This window comes from Oncorhynchus mykiss, chromosome 26 (assembly GCF_013265735.2).
Source record: "Oncorhynchus mykiss isolate Arlee chromosome 26, USDA_OmykA_1.1, whole genome shotgun sequence".
Lineage (NCBI taxonomy): Eukaryota > Metazoa > Chordata > Actinopteri > Salmoniformes > Salmonidae > Oncorhynchus > Oncorhynchus mykiss.
Genome location: NC_048590.1, coordinates 49173744 through 49194199, shown reverse-complemented (window position 1 = coordinate 49194199; position 20456 = coordinate 49173744). Strand labels below are relative to the sequence as shown.

Here is a 20456-nt window from a genome sequence, read left to right as displayed (position 1 = left end):
GATCTCCCGGGCCGTCCCCAGCTGCGACACAGCCTGGGATCAAACCCGGGTCTGTAGTGACACCTCAAGCCTTAGACCGCTGCGCCACTCGGAAGGCCATAATGGCCTTTATTTTGCTGGACACCAGGAAGAGTACAGGGATCCATAATAAATAATAAATACCTTTTGATGTAAATGCTTGAGGACAAGGTTTTGTTCTTTCTGGATTCCATTAGAATGACATCACAGAGAAAGAGACAGGGTTATGTTCTTTCTGGATTCCATTAGAATGACATCACAGAGAAAGAGACAGGGTTATGTTCTTTCTGGATTCCATTAGAATGACATCACAGAGAAAGAGACAGGGTTTTGTTCTTTCTGGATTCCATTAGAATGACATCACAGAGAAAGAGACAGGGTTATGTTCTTTCTGGATTCCATTAGAATGACATCACAGAGAAAGAGACAGGGTTTTGTTCTTTCTGGATTCCATTAGAATGACATCACAGAGAAAGAGACAGGGTTTTGTTATTTCTGGATTCCATTAGAATGACATCACAGAGAAAGAGACAGGGTTTTGTTCTTTCTGGATTCCATTAGAATGACATCACAGAGAAAGAGACAGGGTTTTGTTCTTTCTGGATTCCATTAGAATGACAATTGCAGAGAAAGAGACAGGTCTACAACTCTTACAATTCCAACTAATAAATCATGCAAGATAATGTTCTTAATTTTACCTCTAAAGTGGAGATGCTTAAAAATGATTTGTTTTGCTCGCTCTACAGACGTCTATACTGGTCTGTTAATACTAGTAAAGGCACAGTGCGCAAAAATCATATTTTTTCATTAATATTTTTTTTACATTCTGATATTTCAGCACCCCTATCTCCCGCGGCTATGTCCCTCGACTGATTTATATGCATTTATGTGCCAGACCACGCCCATGTGAATGTTTATTGGTCAATAACGGCCATATTTTTTTAGGTACTTGTCTGAAAAATATTGGGTTAAGAGACTTTTGTCCATAGATGCCACATATCCAGTTTTGTGCAGATTGGTCATTCGTTGCCAGAAGAGTAGCGTTTTAAGTGTTTATCACAACATTCTAAATGGCGGAAATCTATAATGGCGGACCTTATGGGTCCCTGAGACAAATGTGTTCCTTGTGAAGAGAGGGAACTAAGTACCGAATTTCATGACTTTAGGTCCAAAGGGGTGAGGGGTGTGACTTTTCAAAGTTTTCATTTTCAATCTCTTGTTATAGCGCCACCGTCTGGCCAATCAGTGTAATTTTGTAAATTCCGGATCTCTATGGCAAGACGTATCATACACCCACCTTTCACTAACATATGAACGAATAAATGGAGACAGATTCACAGTCCCCTCCCCGATTTCATCATGTGGGACAATAATTATCTGAAAGATTGTAGTCTACAGCGCCCCAGAAACGTATGGCTCCTACTACAACCATAGAGTCAAAAACTGTGATAGAGTATTCCAGCCAGAGTAAAGACGGCTCCTAAAGCTATATCCGGTTGGAAATACGAAAACTTCCGGTGAACTTCCTGGTTTTGTTTGCATAGCGGCTAACTTGGCTAGCTATGTCATTTCCAACTATTTAAAACGCTCTTTGTATGTCCGTGAGTCAAACTGTGTTGGAAACGTTAAAACGCACTCTCTCGTCGACAAGACCTGCAATGGCTTGCTCTTAGTCATGCAAGTAACGTTAGTTGAAATGTAGTAGCTGTTAGCTAACGGCTAACTTGACAGCTAATGTAGCTAGGATAGGAATAGGATGTGCTGTTAGGAAGTTAGCCAGCCAACACTGATTATGTTTCTGCTTATTCGTCTGTTATGCTTCTACTTGTTTTAAATAACTTCTGCGCTATGGACACCGAGGGAATAGAAATCCGTATAAAGACTCCCGTCGGGGATATGGACTCATCCGTGGACTGCCCATCACTTTTGAGCTTCAATGACTTGTTGGTGAGCGCTAGCTACAGTTGCAAAGTTTACAGTTAGCTAGGCTAAGGACCTACAGTGCCTTGCGAAAGTATTCGGCCCCCTTGAACTTTGCGACCTTTTGCCACATTTCAGGCTTCAAACATAAAGATATAAAACTGTATTTTTTTGTGAAGAATCAACAACAAGTGGGACACAATCATGAAGTGGAATGACATTTATTAGATATTTCAAACTTTTTTAACAAATCAAAAACTGAAAAATTGGGCGTGGAAAATTATTCAGCCCCCTTAAGTTAATACTTTGTAGCGCCACCTTTTGCTGCGATTACAACTGTAAGTCGCTTGGGGTATGTCTCTATCAGTTTTGCACATCGAGAGACTGAAATGTTTTCCCATTCCTCCTTGCAAAACAGCTCGAGCTCAGTGAGGTTCGAGCTCAGTGAGGTTGGATGGAGAGCATTTGTGAACAGCAGTTTTCAGTTCTTTCCACAGATTCTCGATTGGATTCAGGTCTGGACTTTGACTTGGCCATTCTAACACCTGGATATGTTTATTTTTGAACCATTCCATTGTAGATTTTGCTTTATGTTTTGGATCATTGTCTTGTTGGAAGACAAATCTCCGTCCCAGTCTCAGGTCTTTTGCAGACTCCATCAGGTTTTCTTCCAGAATGGTCCTGTATTTGGCTCCATCCATCTTCCCATCAAATTTCACCATCTTCCTTGTCCCTGCGGAAGAAAAGCAGGCCCAAACCATGATGCTGCCACCACCATGTTTGACAGTGGGGATGGTGTTTTCAGCTGTGTTGCTTTTACGCCAAACATAACGTTTTGCATTGTTGCCAAAAAGTTCAATTTTGGTTTCATCTGACCAGGCCACCTTCTTCCACATGTTTGGTGTGTCTCCCAGGTGGCTTGTGGCAAACTTTAAACAACACTTTTTATGGATATCTTTAAGAAATGGCTTTCTTCTTGCCACTCTTCCATAAAGGCCAGATTTGTGCAATATACGACTGATTGTTGTCCTATGGACAGAGTCTCCCACCTCAGCTGTAGATCTCTGCAGTTCATCCAGAGTGATCATGGGCCTCTTGGCTGCATCTCTGATCAGTCTTCTCCTTGTATGAGCTGAAAGTTTAGAGGGACGGCCAGGTCTTGGTAGATTTGCAGTGGTCTGATACTCCTTCCATTTCAATATTATCGCTTGCACAGTGCTCCTTGGGATGTTTAAAGCTTGGGAAATATTTTTGTATCCAAATCCAGCTTTAAACTTCTTCACAACAGTATCTCGGACCTGCCTGGTGTGTTCCTTGTTCTTCATGATGCTTTCTGCGCTTTTGACGGACCTCTGAGACTATCACAGTGCAGGTGCATTTATACGGAGACTTGATTACACACAGGTGGATTGTATTTATCATCATTAGTCATTTAGGTCAACATTGGATCATTCAGAGATCCTCACTGAACTTCTGGAGAGAGTTTGCTGCACTGAAAGTAAAGGGGCTGAATAATTTTGCACGCCCAATTTTTCAGTTTTTGATTTGTTAAAAAAGTTTGAAATATCCAATAAATGTCGTTCCACTTCATGATTGTGTCCCACTTGTTGTTGATTCTTCACAAAAAAATACAGTTTTATATCTTTATGTTTGAAGCCTGAAATGTGGCAAAAGGTCACAAAGTTCAAGGGGGCCGGATACTTTCGCAAGGCACTGTAGCTAGTTAGCAACTGTTTTGCTTTACCGTTCATATCTTTCTAAATCTATTTTGCAGGTCGCTATAAGGGATGTCATGCCCGAAACCACAATCACTGCGTTTGAATGTAAGTTACCTCATGAAAAGATTGACATTCTGAGATTTCATCAGCCTGGTTTCCTGTTGTGGAGACAGTTTTTCATTACACCAACCAAATGTTTAAGTCCGTTTGGCAGACTTCTACACAACTATGTTTAGTTACAACTGAAAAGCTCAGTCTAGTACTCAGTTGCTACTTTACTTGCCTTTTTGGCTGTACTGTCCTTAATACCCAATAAGATTGATTGTCTTCAGTTTTTGCACACCAAAAGGATCATGTAGGCTATGTTCCTGGGTGCAAGTTGCCTCTAGACACTGATCTTGGGTCAGTAGCATTTCCCCCACTAATGGTAGTGGTTAGGATGGGGAAGCTGATCCAAGATCGGTACTAAGGGGGAACGTATTGCCTGGACCATTACGCCTGCTTCCATTAAAGGCACAATATTTAAACTCTAGTCCTCACGTGTCTGATTTTCTTATCCTGTAACTTTAGGATGAATGAATTGCTTTGTTGGATGTTATACATTGGCTTTCACAGTTACAAAGCAGTAACACTCCTGGTACAAGTCACATATACAATTCCCCACTGGAGACCAGGGTTCAATCCCTGCATCCACCTTTCCTATTGTGACCCCCACCTGCCAAAACCCCGCTCTGATTTCCAAACTGTTTCAATAAAGTGTCAAAATACCTTCCAAAATATATATATTTGAATACACATCACTGGACCTTGAGTGCTGAAGTTAATAACATGGAATCATATTCTTAACAATTTGCTGTATTGATTTTGTTCAAATTAATCGATCTCTATTTAAACTATCATGATGATGACAGCCCAGTAACTACAGCTGTTAATGATGACACAGCCCAGTAACTACAGCTGTTAATGATGACACAGCCCAGTAACTATAGCTGTTAATGATAACACAGCCCAGTAACTACAGCTGTTAATGATAACACAGCCCAGTAACTACAGCTGTTAATGATAACACAGCCCAGTAACTACAGCTGTTAATGATAACACAGCCCAGTAACTATAGCTGTTAATGATGACACAGCCCAGTAACTATAGCTGTTAATGATAACACAGCCCAGTAACTACAGCTGTTAATGATGACACAGCCCAGTAACTACAGCTGTTAATGATAACACAGCCCAGTAACTACAGCTGTTAATGATAACACAGCCCAGTAACTACAGCTGTTAATGATGACACAGCCCAGTAACTACAGCTGTTAATGATAACACAGCCCAGTAACTACAGCTGTTAATGATGACACAGCCCAGTAACTATAGCTGTTAATGATAACACAGCCCAGTAACTACAGCTGTTAATGATAACACAGCCCAGTAACTACAGCTGTTAATGATAACACAGCCCAGTAACTACAGCTGTTAATGATAACACAGCCCAGTAACTACAGCTGTTAATGATGACACAGCCCAGTAACTACAGCTGTTAATAACACAGCCCAGTAACTACAGCTGTTAATGATGACACAGCCCAGTAACTACAGCTGTTAATGATGACAGCCCAGTAACTATAGCTGTTAATGATAACACAGCCCAGTAACTACAGCTGTTAATGATGACACAGCCCAGTAACTACAGCTGTTAATGATAACACAGCCCAGTAACTACAGCTGTTAATGATGACACAGCCCAGTAACTACAGCTGTTAATGATAACACAGCCCAGTAACTACAGCTGTTAATGATAACACAGCCCAGTAACTACAGCTGTTAATGATGACACAGCCCAGTAACTACAGCTGTTAATGATAACACAGCCCAGTAACTACAGCTGTTAATGATGACACAGCCCAGTAACTATAGCTGTTAATGATAACACAGCCCAGTAACTACAGTTGTTAATGATGACACAGCCCAGTAACTACAGCTGTTAATGATGACACAGCCCAGTAACTACAGCTGTTAATGATAACACAGCCCAGTAACTACAGCTGTTAATGATAACACAGCCCAGTAACTACAGCTGTTAATGATGACACAGCCCAGTAACTACAGCTGTTAATGATGACACAGCCCAGTAACTACAGCTGTTAATGATAACACAGCCCAGTAACTACAGCTGTTAATGAGGACACAGCCCAGTAACTATAGCTGTTAATGATGACACAGCCCAGTAACTACAGCTGTTAATGATAACACAGCCCAGTAACTACAGCTGTTAATGATGACACAGCCCAGTAACTACAGCTGTTAATGATGACACAGCCCAGTAACTACAGCTGTTAATGATAACACAGCCCAGTAACTACAGCTGTTAATGATGACACAGCCCAGTAACTACAGCTGTTAATGATGACACAGCCCAGTAACTACAGCTGTTAATGATAACACAGCCCAGTAACTACAGCTGTTAATGATGACACAGCCCAGTAACTATAGCTGTTAATGATAACACAGCCCAGTAACTACAGCTGTTAATGATAACACAGCCCTGTAACTACAGCTGTTAATGATGACACAGCCCAGTAACTACAGCTGTTAATGATGACACAGCCCAGTAACTACAGCTGTTAATGATAACACAGCCCAGTAACTACAGCTGTTAATGATAACACAGCCCAGTAACTACAGCTGTTAATGATAACACAGCCCAGTAACTACAGCTGTTAATGATAACACAGCCCTGTAACTACAGCTGTTAATGATGACACAGCCCAGTAACTACAGCTGTTAATGATGACACAGCCCTGTAACTACAGCTGTTAATGATAACACAGCCCTGTAACTACAGCTGTTAATGATGACACAGCCCAGTAACTACAGCTGTTAATGATGACACAGCCCTGTAACTACAGCTGTTAATGATGACACAGCCCAGTAACTACAGCTGTTAATGATAACACAGCCCAGTAACTACAGCTGTTAATAACACAGCCCAGTAACTACAGCTGTTAATGATGACACAGCCCAGTAACTATAGCTGTTAATGATAACACAGCCCAGTAACTACAGTTGTTAATGATAACACAGCCCAGTAACTACAGCTGTTAATGATGACACAGCCCAGTAACTACAGCTGTTAATGATGACACAGCCCAGTAACTACAGCTGTTAATGATAACACAGCCCAGTAACTACAGCTGTTAATGATGACACAGCCCAGTAACTACAGCTGTTAATGATAACACAGCCCAGTAACTACAGCTGTTAATGATGACACAGCCCAGTAACTACAGCTGTTAATCTGTGTTTCAGATGAGGATGAGGTGGGTGATAGAATCACTGTGAGGAGTGATGAAGAACTCAAAGCCATGTTGTCATATGTGAGTATTGTTCTCTTCAACATGACACTTTGTTGGACTCCCATACCCCCAGTTTACCTGACTAGACTCCCATACCCCCAGTTTACCTGACTAGCCTCCCATACCCCCAGTTTACCTGACTACACTCCCATAACACCAGTTCACCTGACTAGCCTCCCATACCCCCAGTTTACCTGACTCGCCTCCCATACCCCCAGTTTACCTGACTAGACTCCCATACCCCCAGTTTACTTGACTAGACTCCTATACCCCCAGTTTACCTGACTAGACTCCCATACCCCCAGTTTACCTGACTAGGCTCCCATACCCCCAGTTTACCTGACTAGACTCCTATAACCTCAGTTTACCTGACTAGACTCCTAATACCCCCAGTTTACCTGACTAGACTCCCATACCCCCAGTTTACCTGACTAGACTCCCATACCCCCAGTTTACCTGACTAGACTCCTATAACCACAGTTTACCTGACTAGACTCCTAATACCCCCAGTTTACCTGACTAGCCTCCCATACCCCCAGTTTACCTGACTAGACTCCCATACCCCCTGTTTACCTGACTAGACTCCCATACCCCCAGTTTACCTGACTAGACTCCTATAACCACAGTTTACCTGACTAGACTCCTAATACCCCCAGTTTACCTGACTAGCCTCCCATACCCCCAGTTTACCTGACTAGCCTCCCATACCCCCTGTTTACCTGACTAGACTCCCATACCCCCAGTTTACCTGACTAGACTCCCATACCCCCAGTTTACCTAACTAGACCCCCATAACCCCATTTTACCTGACTAGACTCCCATACCCCCAGTTTACCTGACCTAGACTCCCATAACCCCATTTTACCTGACCTAGACTCCCATACCCCCAGTTTACCTGACCTAGACTCCCATACCCCCAGTTTACCTGACTAGACTCCCATACCCCCAGTTTACCTGACTAGACTCCCATACCCCCAGTTTACCTGACTAGACTCCCATACCCCCAGTTTACCTGACTAGACTCCCATACCCCCAGTTTACCTAACTAGACTCCCATACCCCCAGTTTACCTAACTAGACTCCCACAACCCCATTTTACCTGACTAGACTCCCATAACCCCATTTTACCTGACTAGACTCCCATACCCCCAGTTTACCTAACTAGACTCCCATAACCCCATTTTACCTGACCTAGACTCCCATACCCCCAGTTTACCTGACCTAGACTCCCATACCCCCAGTTTACCTGACCTAGACTCCCATACCCCCAGTTTACCTGACTAGACTCCCATACCCCCACTAGACTCCTATAACAACAGTGTGCCTGACTGCACTACCATAACAACAGTGTGCCTGACTGCACTGCCATAACAACAGTATGCCTGACTGCACTGCCATAACAACAGTGTGCCTGACTGCACTACCATAACAACAGTTTACCTGACTACACTACCATAACAGTTTACCTGACTACACTGCCATAACGACAGTTTACCTGACTACTCTGCCATAACGACAGTTTACCTGACTACACTGCCATAACGACAGTTTACCTGACTACACTCCTATTACAACAGTTTACCTGACTACACTCCTATAACAACAGTGTGCCTAACTACTCTGCCATAACAACAGTTTACCTGACTACACTGCCATAACAACAGTTTACCTGACTGCACTCCTATAACAGCCGTTACCCTGACTACACTGCCATAACAACAGTTTACCTGACTACACTGCCATAACAACAGTTTACCTGACTACACTGCCATAACAACAGTTTACCTGACTACACTGCCATAACAACAGTTTACCTGACTACACTGCCATAACAACAGTTTACCTGACTACACTGCCATAACAACAGTTTACCTGACTACACTGCCATAACATCAGTTTACCTGACTACTCTGCCATAACAACAGTTTACCTGACTACTCTGCCATAACAACAGTTTACCTGACTACTCTGCCATAACAACAGTTTACCTGACTACACTGCCATAACAACAGTTTACCTGACTACTCTGCCATAACAACAGTTTACCTGACTACACTGCCATAACAACAGTTTACCTGACTACACTGCCATAACAACAGTTTACCTGACTACTCTGCCATAACAACAGTTTACCTGACTACACTGCCATAACAACAGTTTACCTGACTACTCTGCCATAACAACAGTTTACCTGACTACTCTGCCATAACAACAGTTTACCTGACTACTCTGCCATAACAACAGTTTACCTGACTACTCTGCCATAACAACAGTTTACCTGACTACTCTGCCATAACAACAGTTTACCTGACTACACTGCCATAACAACAGTTTACCTGACTAAGGGGATGTTTAGTCTCGGTGTGGGTTTTCCTTGTGCCAAGTGTTATAATCAAGAAGGACAAATCATTGAAGTGTTTTCTCCTGAATGTTCGTTTTTGGTCCAGTACACAAGTCACGTTCGCAAGTAGCGTTCGCAAGTAGCGTTCGCAAGTGAGGTTCGCAAGTGAGGTTCGCACGTGAGGTTCGCACGTGAGGTTCGCACGTGAGGTTCGCACGTGAGGTTCGCACGTGAGGTTCGCCAATAACGAACGCAAGTAACGAACGCAAGTTGCGTTCGCAAGTAACATTCATGAGTAACACCGTAATTGTTTATTGCACATCAACAGTTGGTGGAACCGTTTCCATTTTAGGGAGGAACCTTGTGGACGTTGCAGAGGTGAGCTGAGTTCTCCTGGTATTTACAGAGGTCCCAACTTATAATTACGTTTCCTTTCACATCCTTAAAAAAAACATATAAATGTGGACGTTGCAGAGGTGAGCTGAGTTCTCCTGGTATTTACAGAGGTCCCAACTTGTAATTACGTTTCCTTTCACATCCTTAAAAAAAACATATAAATGAACAGTGACATCATATAGGCTAATTAAAGTTACATTGACAAATAAAAATACAAATGAAAGCCCCCCCCAAAAAAAATCAATTTTCTGGTGTGGGTCATTTTCGATTGAGACGACAGCCTTTGTGTTGAATGAGTGTTGCTATGGCCAAAGATTGAAAATAACACTGCATTTGGAAACTAAATTATCTCCTGTTGAAGAATTCTTAAAAATGGAATAAAGTAAATATAATTACTGACCCCGGTATACCATTGAGGCAGCAATTATAACCTTCTTTTTCACTCCGCTATTGAGTGTTTTTTGTTGAAGGGGGGGGGGGGGGGGGGGAAGCTATTAAAAATCTATTACAACAGATCTTTTCACCCAGGGCCACAGTGTGCTCATTGCTAAGCAGACTGGTAAAGATGACAAGTAACTCTACATATTTCTGTCTCCTACAACAAAGCACTGTATGTGGGTGATTCCACGCCAGTGGGAGGAAGAACATACTTTTTGCTATCTCGGATTGTTGTAGCAATTCTCACATAGAAACTTCATTGGGAGGAAGGATGTCTGACGTGGTTTTTAATATATATATTTGTTTTACATTTGTGCCACGTTTGAGAGAATCCTGATGAATGTGTCCGTTGTAGACCCTTTTTAAACCTTTACAATCCTCCTGTAAGATCTTATGCTCCATGAACCAGACATGTTATACTCCTTATAGTCTGCTTTAACATATGGAGTACATCTAGATTCTTATGTACATTTTCACATTCATTTATTCAACAGAAAAAATATAGATATTTCTGCAAATTCAAAAAGGACACTTTTGAGATTATTATTATTTTTAAAATTTTGAAGAAATGAATGTGGACATTTTTATTTTAGAATCGGGAAAATATGTTAGAGCACACTATATGAAGTATAATGCCACCAATCTGTACGGTTCATAGATCGTAAGGTCTTACAGGAAGCATGTATAGGTCTATACAATGGGCCGCTTTCATCATGATTTTCTTTTTAAATACAACATGTAGAAACACAAGTCAAACATCCTTCCTCCCAGTGAAGTTCCTATGTGAGAATCGCCAGAACATTACAAAAATATTCATCATCTCCCGCTAACGTGGAATCGCCCGTGTCTGATGTGCCAGTCGGCGTCGTCATGGTAACACGTGATCTTTTCGGCAAGTGCCGCCAACCTTCAGTCCTCTGCATTGGACCGCGTTTAGGCAAAAGAGTGACAGCAATAAAATAAAGATGTGTTATTGACTTCACCAAGGCTGCGAAGGGAATTAAACACGTCCACACGTTTTATTTCAGCCTTTGAGCTCAAATGGAGAGAGAAGTGAGGCTTTGTATAGCCATTTAAAATGTTTAATGGACGTATGTACCTTATAGGTCTATGCCTTCATGTTGAGGAAGTAACAGGACACTCAAATGTGTTATGTTTCTATAGAAACCTGTCTGTTGTATAGAGGCTATACTTGTTATGTTTCTATAGAAACCTATCTGTTGTACAGAGGCTATACTTGTTATGTTTCTATAGAAACCTGTCTGTTGTACAGAGGCTATACTTGTTATGTTTCTATAGAAACCTATCTGTTGTATAGAGGCTATACTTGTTATGTTTCTATAGAAACCTATCTGTTGTACAGAGGCTATACTTGTTATGTTTCTATAGAAACCTATCTGTTGTACAGAGGCTATACTTGTTAGGTTTCTATAGAAACATATCTGTTGTACAGAGGCTATACTTGTTATGTTTCTATAGAAACCTGTCTGTTGTACAGAGGCTATACTTGTTATGTTTCTATAGAAACCTGTCTGTTGTATAGAGGCTATACTTGTTATGTTTCTATAGAAACCTATCTGTTGTATAGAGGCTATACTTGTTATGTTTCTATAGAAACCTGTCTGTTGTACAGAGGCTATACTTGTTATGTTTCTATAGAAACCTATCTGTTGTATAGAGGCTATACTTGTTATGTTTCTATAGAAACCTATCTGTTGTACAGAGGCTATACTTGTTATGTTTCTATAGAAACCTATCTGTTGTACAGAGGCTATACTTGTTATGTTTCTATAGAAACCTGTCTGTTGTACAGAGGCTATACTTGTTATGTTTCTATAGAAACCTGTCTGTTGTACAGAGGCTATACTTGTTATGTTTCTATAGAAACCTGTCTGTTGTATAGAGGCTATACTTGTTATGTTTCTATAGAAACCTGTCTGTTGTATAGAGGCTATACTTGTTATGTTTCTATAGAAACCTGTCTGTTGTATAGAGGCTATACTTGTTATGTTTCTATAGAAACCTATCTGTTGTATAGAGGCTATACTTGTTATGTTTCTATAGAAACCTGTCTGTTGTACAGAGGCTATACTTGTTATGTTTCTATAGAAACCTGTCTGTTGTATAGAGGCTATACTTGTTATGTTTCTATAGAAACCTATCTGTTGTACAGAGGCTATACTTGTTATGTTTCTATAGAAACCTGTCTGTTGTACAGAGGCTATACTTGTTATGTTTCTATAGAAACCTATCTGTTGTACAGAGGCTATACTTGTTATGTTTCTATAGAAACCTATCTGTTGTATAGAGGCTATACTTGTTATGTTTCTATAGAAACCTGTCTGTTGTACAGAGGCTATACTTGTTATGTTTCTATAGAAACCTGTCTGTTGTATAGAGGCTATACTTGTTATGTTTCTATAGAAACCTGTCTGTTGTATAGAGGCTATACTTGTTATGTTTCTATAGAAACCTATCTGTTGTACAGAGGCTATACTTGTTATGTTTCTATAGAAACCTGTCTGTTGTACAGAGGCTATACTTGTTATGTTTCTATAGAAACCTATCTGTTGTACAGAGGCTATACTTGTTATGTTTCTATAGAAACCTGTCTGTTGTATAGAGGCTATACTTGTTATTGTTGATTTACTTTTCAAGTCCCCCCCCCCCCCCCCCCCCCGCGTGATGTTACCATCTTCCTTCATAGTTACTGTTCACATCACGGACATTAAGAGTAATGACTTGTAAATGGGCTTCTTCACGAGGTACACTGAAAAGCTAAATGAACTATCCGTTTTTATTATTTATTATTCAGTACTTAAAGTTTCGCCTCATTAAAAAGCAGGCCCCCCTGGGCGGAGAATATTTGTCAAAATCTACTCTTCATCTGGGGATGTCTTTTACCCCCCATCAGCTTACAATGATGGCTCTGTAGCCACAGGCTGAATGTCCTCTGTTTCAGGGACTTTATTACTCCTACGTCTTGGATGCTTTGTTGTCATTGGGTAACATCGGGGTATCCCAGGGTTTGCTGGTGCTAGTGTGAAGCTGATTGAACGGGCAGAGTGGCCTAGACAGCTGTAGTGGTGTCGCGCTGTAGTGAGAGGGAGGACGGGAAACATATTGACCTTGCCTTGATTGATTTACAAGTCCCTCGCCCTCAGGGGATACTTGTTTGACTATTTTCCCCCACAATCAAATGAAATTAAGTTGCATTGGTCAAATGCGCCGATTACAACAGGTGTAGACTTTTTACAGTAAAATGCTTCCTTATGAGACCATTTTCAACTGCAGAGTTAAAAAGGACCACAAATAAAGGAAGCAGAATCAAAACAATAACGAGGCTATATTCAATCAGTCAATGTGGAGGAGTACCAGTACTGAGTCAATGTGGAGGAGTACCAGTACTGAGTCAATGTGGAGGAGTACCAGTACTGAGTCAATGTGGAGGGGTACCAGTACTGAGTCAATGTGGAGGAGTACCAGTACTGAGTCAATGTGGAGGCGTACCAGTACTGAGTCAATGTGGAGGAGTACCAGTACTGAGTCAATGTGGAGGAGTACCAGTACTGAGTCAATGTGGAGGAGTACCAGTACTGAGTCAATGTGGAGGAGTACCAGTACTGAGTCAATGTGGAGGGGTACCAGTACTGAGTCAATGTGCAGGAGTACCAGTACTGAGTCAATGTGGAGGAGTACCAGTACTGAGTCAATGTGGAGGAGTACCAGTACTGAGTCAATGTGGAGGAGTACCAGTACTGAGTCAATGTGCAGGGGTATGAGGTAGTTGAGGTAATAACAAGGCTATATACAAGGAGTACCAGTACTGAGTCAATGTGGAGGAGTACCAGTACTGAGTCAATGTGGAGGAGTACCAGTACTGAGTCAATGTGGAGGGGTACCAGTACTGAGTCAATGTGCAGGAGTACCAGTACTGAGTCAATGTGGAGGAGTACCAGTACTGAGTCAATGTGGAGGGGTACCAGTACTGAGTCAATGTGGAGGAGTACCAGTACTGAGTCAATGTGGAGGGGTACCAGTACTGAGTCAATGTGCAGGAGTACCAGTACTGAGTCAATGTGGGGGAGTACCAGTACTGAGTCAATGTGGAGGGGTACCAGTACTGAGTCAATGTGGAGGAGTACCAGTACTGAGTTAATGTGCAGGGGTACCAGTACGGAGTCAATGTGGAGGGGTACCAGTACTGAGTCAATGTGGAGGGGTACCAGTACTGAGTCAATGTGCAGGAGTACCAGTACTGAGTCAATGTGCAGGAGTACCAGTACTGAGTCAATGTGGAGGAGTACCAGTACTGAGTCAATGTGGAGGAGTACCAGTACTGAGTCAATGTGCAGGGGTATGAGGTAGTTGAGGTAATAACAAGGCTATTTACAAGGAGTACCAGTACTGAGTCAATGTGGAGGAGTACCAGTACTGAGTCAATGTGGAGGAGTACCAGTACTGAGTCAATGTGGAGGGGTACCAGTACTGAGTCAATGTGCAGGAGTACCAGTACTGAGTCAATGTGGAGGAGTACCAGTACTGAGTCAATGTGGAGGGGTACCAGTACTGAGTCAATGTGGAGGAGTACCAGTACTGAGTCAATGTGGAGGAGTACCAGTACTGAGTCAATGTGGAGGAGTACCAGTACTCAGTCAATGTGGAGGAGTACCAGTACTGAGTCAATGTGGAGGAGTACCAGTACTGAGTCAATGTGCAGGGGTATGAGGTAGTTGAGGTAATAACAAGGCTATATACAAGGAGTACCAGTACTGAGTCAATGTGGAGGGGTATGAGGTAGTTGAGGTAATAATGAGACTATATACATGAAGAACCAGTACCGAGTCAATGTGGAGGGGTACGAGGTAGCTGAGGTAATAACGAGGCTATATACAAGGAGTACCAGTACTGAGTCAATGTGCAGGGGTACCAGTATTGAGTCAATGTGGAGGAGTACCCGTACTGAGTCAATGTGCAGGGGTATGAGGTAGTTGAGGTAATAACAAGGGTATATACAAGGAGTACCAGTACTGAGTCAATGTGGAGGAGTACCAGTACTGAGTCAATGTGGAGGGTTATGAGGTAGTTGAGGTAATAATGAGACTATATACAATGAGTACCAGTACTGAGTCAATGTGGAGGAGTACCAGTACTGAGTTATTGTGCAGGGGTACCAGGTAGTTGAGGTAATACAGTATCTACATGTGGGTAATAATAAACATAGTAGCAGCAGCCTATCTGAAAGTGTGTGTGTGTGTGTGTGTATAGAGTCTGGTGAGTGTGTATAGAGTCTGGTGCAAGGTAGTTTGTGGTTGAGGAAGAAGTTGAGCAGAAATATTGATGTGGCAGGATGAGCTATTTGTGTGGCCCGTTTGGGCACTTAAACCTCGCCAAGTGTACACTTGGTTTAAGATGGACGCTCGGAGAGGCGGGAAGTTAATGTTTTATTATAGACGTTTGACCGTGACTGATTCAGTCATTATGGATCTTGTGAATTCACCATAAGTCTGGCAGTTGACTTTGAGCTCTACGATGACACGAGCACACAGACTGCAAAGATGAGGCCCACCACTGAGGGAAGTCAGATATATCATGACGAAATCAAGTGGGTTTGTTTCTTTTGTCACGTTATGTGATACATTTACTCTTGAGATGCAGTGAATCTTTGTGAACTGCGATGAATTGGTGTTTTCGCCCTTAAAACAAGTGGCTTTGAATAGTTCTCTATCATAGTGGCTCTTCATCAATTGAAAGAGCTCATTTCATCTCAGCAGGAACATAATCACACCGCTCTATCGCCTGGTTGGTGGTGTGTTATTGGCTGAGTCCCACGTTACCTGCTCCAGATGTATGTTTCACATCTCCAAACTGACGGAAATATTTTCTTTCCGTACGACACAACATTCGCCACCGCCACCGACACAAAAACACATTGCTTCGTCCACATATTTTCGGATGCTGCACAACAAATCTCCAATCTCTCGGTAAAGGAATTCGGGCCCCCTGTAATGGCTTTCTGCTCCTCTCGGGACGAGCGTGTCTGGCGAAAAGCTGCTGATTGCCAGGGAAAATTGTAATACAGGTATATAATATACGCGAGGCAGGCTTCCCGGGCGGCTAATGCAAAGGGTTATGCATTTCAGCAATCCATTTGTATTCATATTCAAAGCATACGGGCTTCTTTGGTTCGCTGCTGTGGCCGTTTGGCCTCCGTAGAGACTCGGGTGCATTCTGCCTGGCTGTCGTTAATTCCAGATGACTGGATAGCCATTGTGCAAAATTAATATGAATTAAGAGAGGCCAATGTATTAGGTGCGTAAGAGGGGGGAAATTCATTAGGTACCTCTCCTCAACACTGTTTCAGAGTAGGAGTGATGAACTACCATTTCATCCATTTCATCTCATATAATGGCCATTTTTAAAAGGCCAAACAAATCATGTAAAACACTTTAACAGGGCTGTGAAGGTCATGGAACTCTACGTGACTGTAATTAGTCTCATAGCGAAAAACACACATGTTCAACCTTTCCTCAGCTCCTGACTGTGTGCTGTCATAGATATAGCATTAATAGAACAGGCATCAAGTCAATGATGGCATAATGGGTGGCCAGGTGGCCATTGCGAGGAGCAAAGCAGGAAGGTTGCCCATCAATATGTGCTGTGATTTGTTGATTCAACTTTACTGAAATAATACCTTCTATTGCATGAGCCACATCAGTTAACATCATATGAATTAACATTCTACATTGCCATAGCAAATAATGCATCATAATACCAGCCATCGCCCGTGTACTGAGTTTACCAGTCAAATTGCCAGAGTTAGAGGTTCCAAGCCTGCTCTATTCATTGTATTTCTATGTGTGCTGCTGCTGCAAGGAGGGGAGTGTTGTCTAGGCAACCCAAGACTTGTTCGCTACAAAACCAGGGAGCAACAAAGTTCCATCCCATTGTTAAAAGTCCATGTTACCGTAGGAACGGACTGAACCGCACCAAAGCCCGGCCGTGCCGTCTTCAATCAACTGTTCTTTAAACGGTTATGACGGTCTTCACCCGTAACCGTCGGTTACACCATTTATACGGTAATTGTGCCAGCCCCTACCCTTGAATTTAATATGCACCTATCGATTAAATTATCATCATGTCAATCTTAAACCATCTTCTGTGTGTGACTCTCTACGGACTTTTATTTTGAAAGCCAGACAAAAAGGAAATAAAAGGACCATCCTTCGACATGCCAGTCCTGTGAGACATGCCAGTCTTCCAGGCAACTCTAATCACTGCTCGGCACCTTGAATGGCTTGGAGCCGCCGTTGTGAAAGTTAAAGACTGACCCGTGTCAGCTCGTCTACCACGTGACCCCATTCCCCTCCTCCTCCTATCGTATGCCCCCGGAGGTAGCAGCCCTAATTGCATCCCGTGCTCTCCTGTTCCCCCTCCTCGTCTGCTAATGATGATGAGCTTCCTGCAGGCTGGGCCTGCGCTCTCTCCCCTCTCTCCCCTCTCTCCCCTCTCTTCTCTCTCTCTCCTCTCTCCCCTCTCTCCCCTCTCTCCCCTCTCTTCTCTCTCTCTCCTCTCTCCCCTCTCTTCTCTCTCTCTCCTCTCTCTCTCTCCCCTCTGTCTCTCTCCTCTCTCGTCTCTCCCTCTCCTCTCTCTCTCCCCTCTCTCTCCCCTCTCTCTCTCTCTTCTCTCTCTCCTCTCTCTCTCCTGTCCCCCTAGGCTGAGCGATGGTATTTGTGATCCAACGCTGTTTAGTTATTGGCCAACAAAGGGGAATGTCTTTTAATACACCTTTTTAAAAGATTAGGTGGTAATTGTTGCGGTCTTAATCAATAGGGTAGCCGAGTGGAAAATTAAAGGTGTGTGTGAAAGTGTGTGAGCGAGAGAGAGAGCATGCTGCTGTGTTTGTCCCATTGTTCCTGTTCAGCCTAGTGACAACACCGGAGGGCAAGTGTAGGGATGGGACCTGAGGAGAGGCTGACAGTGATAAATAGGCCTTTTAATAACAGCTGTGCCTCTTGGGGAGCCGTTCACATCCATTCTGACTCCAAGCTGGCCCTGCCCATCTACATTTAAATATCTAGAGTGATATGCACATCTATACTAGATTGGAAATGTATAAACATCAGTGTTTGTTAGGTTTTTATACACTGACTGACGCATTGGTAAAAACTGAGTCACAATCTGTCACACACATTTCTAGCCACCCCCCTGCAAGTATCCATCTGCGTCTGTGCTTATGGGTCTGATTGTCAGGGACCCGGTCTCCATGTTCATTTCCAAAGGTCTCAACCCTCCAAAGGAGGAGGTGGGGTTAAACACACACTCACATGCACATTTTTTAACAGATGGTTTAGTTAACTGAAACATGAATTGCAATGTTGCTTTGGCAGTAGTCTCCAAGGCTCGTGTGTGTGTGTGTGTGTGTGTGTGTGTGTGTGTGTGTGTGTGTGTGTGTGAGAGAGAGAGAGATCCCAACAGGGTCTAACCGACTGTTCGGTGAGCTGATGACCTGGAGAGGAGGAGGTTGATGTTACAGCCGTTCCTGAACTAGCCCACAGGGCACTAGACTCTACCTGCAGCAGCTTTCAACACAGCATGTGTTTGTTGTAGACTAGGCTATACTCACCACCCAGGTGTTGAGAAAACAACATTTGGTTAAAAGGGATTCACGTTCGCTATCCTCCTCTTCCTCACTGATGATTATTGGGTATCTCTTCCTCTCTCTCCTCAGTACTGCAATAATGTGAAGGAGCAGCGGATGAATGGCCTACTGCCTGAGCCTCTCCAGATATTTCCTCGAGGTATGTTGTGTGTGTGTGTGTGTGTTGTGTGTGTGTTCTGAGCACTACAAACTTGGTTTTCTAAGCTCTGTGATGAGAACACAGTCCATTGATGGGGAGGGATGTTGGCTGTGTAGAGGGACTGGGTGCTGGGGTGAGAGAGAGAGAGACTGGGTGCTGGGGTGAGAGAGAGAGAGAGGCTGGGTGCTGGGGCGAGAGAGAGAGACTGGGTGCTGGGGCAAGAGAGAGAGAGACTGGGTGCTGGGGCAAGAGAGAGAGAGACTGGGTGCTGGGGCAAGAGAGAGAGAGACTGGGTGCTGGGGCAAGAGAGAGAGAGACTGGGTGCTGGGGCGAGAGAGAGAGAGAGACTGGGTGCTGGGGTGAGAGAGAGAGAGAGGCTGGGTGCTGGGGCGAGAGAGAGAGAGACTGGGTGCTGGGGCAAGAGAGAGAGAGACTGGGTGCTGGGGCAAGAGAGAGAGAGACTGGGTGCTGGGGCAAGAGAGAGAGAGACTGGGTGCTGGGGCGAGAGAGAGAGAGAGACTGGGTGCTGGGGCGAGAGAGAGAGAGACTGGGTGCTGGGGCGAGAGAGAGAGACTGGGTGCTGGGGCGAGAGAGAGAGAGAGACTGGGAGCTGGGGCGAGAGAGAGAGAGAGACTGGGTGCTGGGGCGAGAGAGAGAGAGAGACTGGGTGCTGGGGCGAGAGAGAGAGAGACTGGGTGCTGGGGCGAGAGAGAGAGAGACTGGGTGCTGGGGCGAGAGAGAGAGAGACTGGGTGCTGGGGCGAGAGAGAGAGAGACTGGGTGCTGGGGCGAGAGAGAGACTGGGTGCTGGGGCGAGAGAGAGACTGGGTGCTGGGGCGAGAGAGAGAGAGACTGGGTGCTGGGGCGAGAGAGAGAGAGAGAGAGACTGGGTGCTGGGGCGAGAGAGAGAGAGACTGGGTGCTGGGGCGAGAGAGAGAGAGAGACTGGGTGCTGGGGCGAGAGAGAGAGAGAGACGGTGCTGGGGCGAGAGAGAGAGGCTTAGGCGAAAGAGAGAGAGACTGGGTGCTGGGGCGAGAGAGAGAGGCTTAGGCGAGAGAGAGAGAGACTGGGTGCTGGGGCGAGAGAGAGAGAGACTGGGTGCTGGGGCGAGAGAGAGAGAGACTGGGTGCTGGGGCGAGAGAGAGAGAGACGGTGCTGGGGCGAGAGAGAGAGGCTTAGGCGAGAGAGAGAGAGACTGGGTGCTGGGGCGAGAGAGAGAGAGACTGGGTGCTGGGGCGAGAGAGAGAGAGACTGGGTGCTGGGGCGAGAGAGAGAGAGAGACGGTGCTGGGGCGAGAGAGAGAGGCTTAGGCGAGAGAGAGAGAGACTGGGTGCTGGGGCGAGAGAGAGAGAGACTGGGTGCTGGGGCGAGAGAGAGAGAGACTGGGTGCTGGGGCGAGAGAGAGAGAAACTGGGTGCTGGGGCGAGAGGGAGACTGGGTGCTGGGGCGAGAGGGAGACTGGGTGCTGGGGCGA

The 20456-nt window shown here is 44.2% G+C and overlaps 1 protein-coding gene across 2 annotated transcripts in view; it reads left to right on the top strand.

Annotated features, from left to right (window-relative positions):
- The first annotated feature begins 1529 nt into the window (after positions 1-1529).
- LOC110526787 (dual specificity mitogen-activated protein kinase kinase 5) overlaps positions 1530-20456 on the top strand; it is a 122419-nt gene continuing 103492 nt past the window's right edge. For both annotated transcript variants that reach the window (XM_036963468.1, XM_036963467.1), the window contains exons 1-4: positions 1530-1965; positions 3713-3761; positions 6961-7028; positions 18914-18983. In XM_036963468.1, coding sequence (XP_036819363.1) covers positions 1834-1965; positions 3713-3761; positions 6961-7028; positions 18914-18983 — 319 coding nt within the window. In that variant the 5' untranslated portion in view covers positions 1530-1833. The remainder of the gene's footprint in view (positions 1966-3712; positions 3762-6960; positions 7029-18913; positions 18984-20456) is intronic.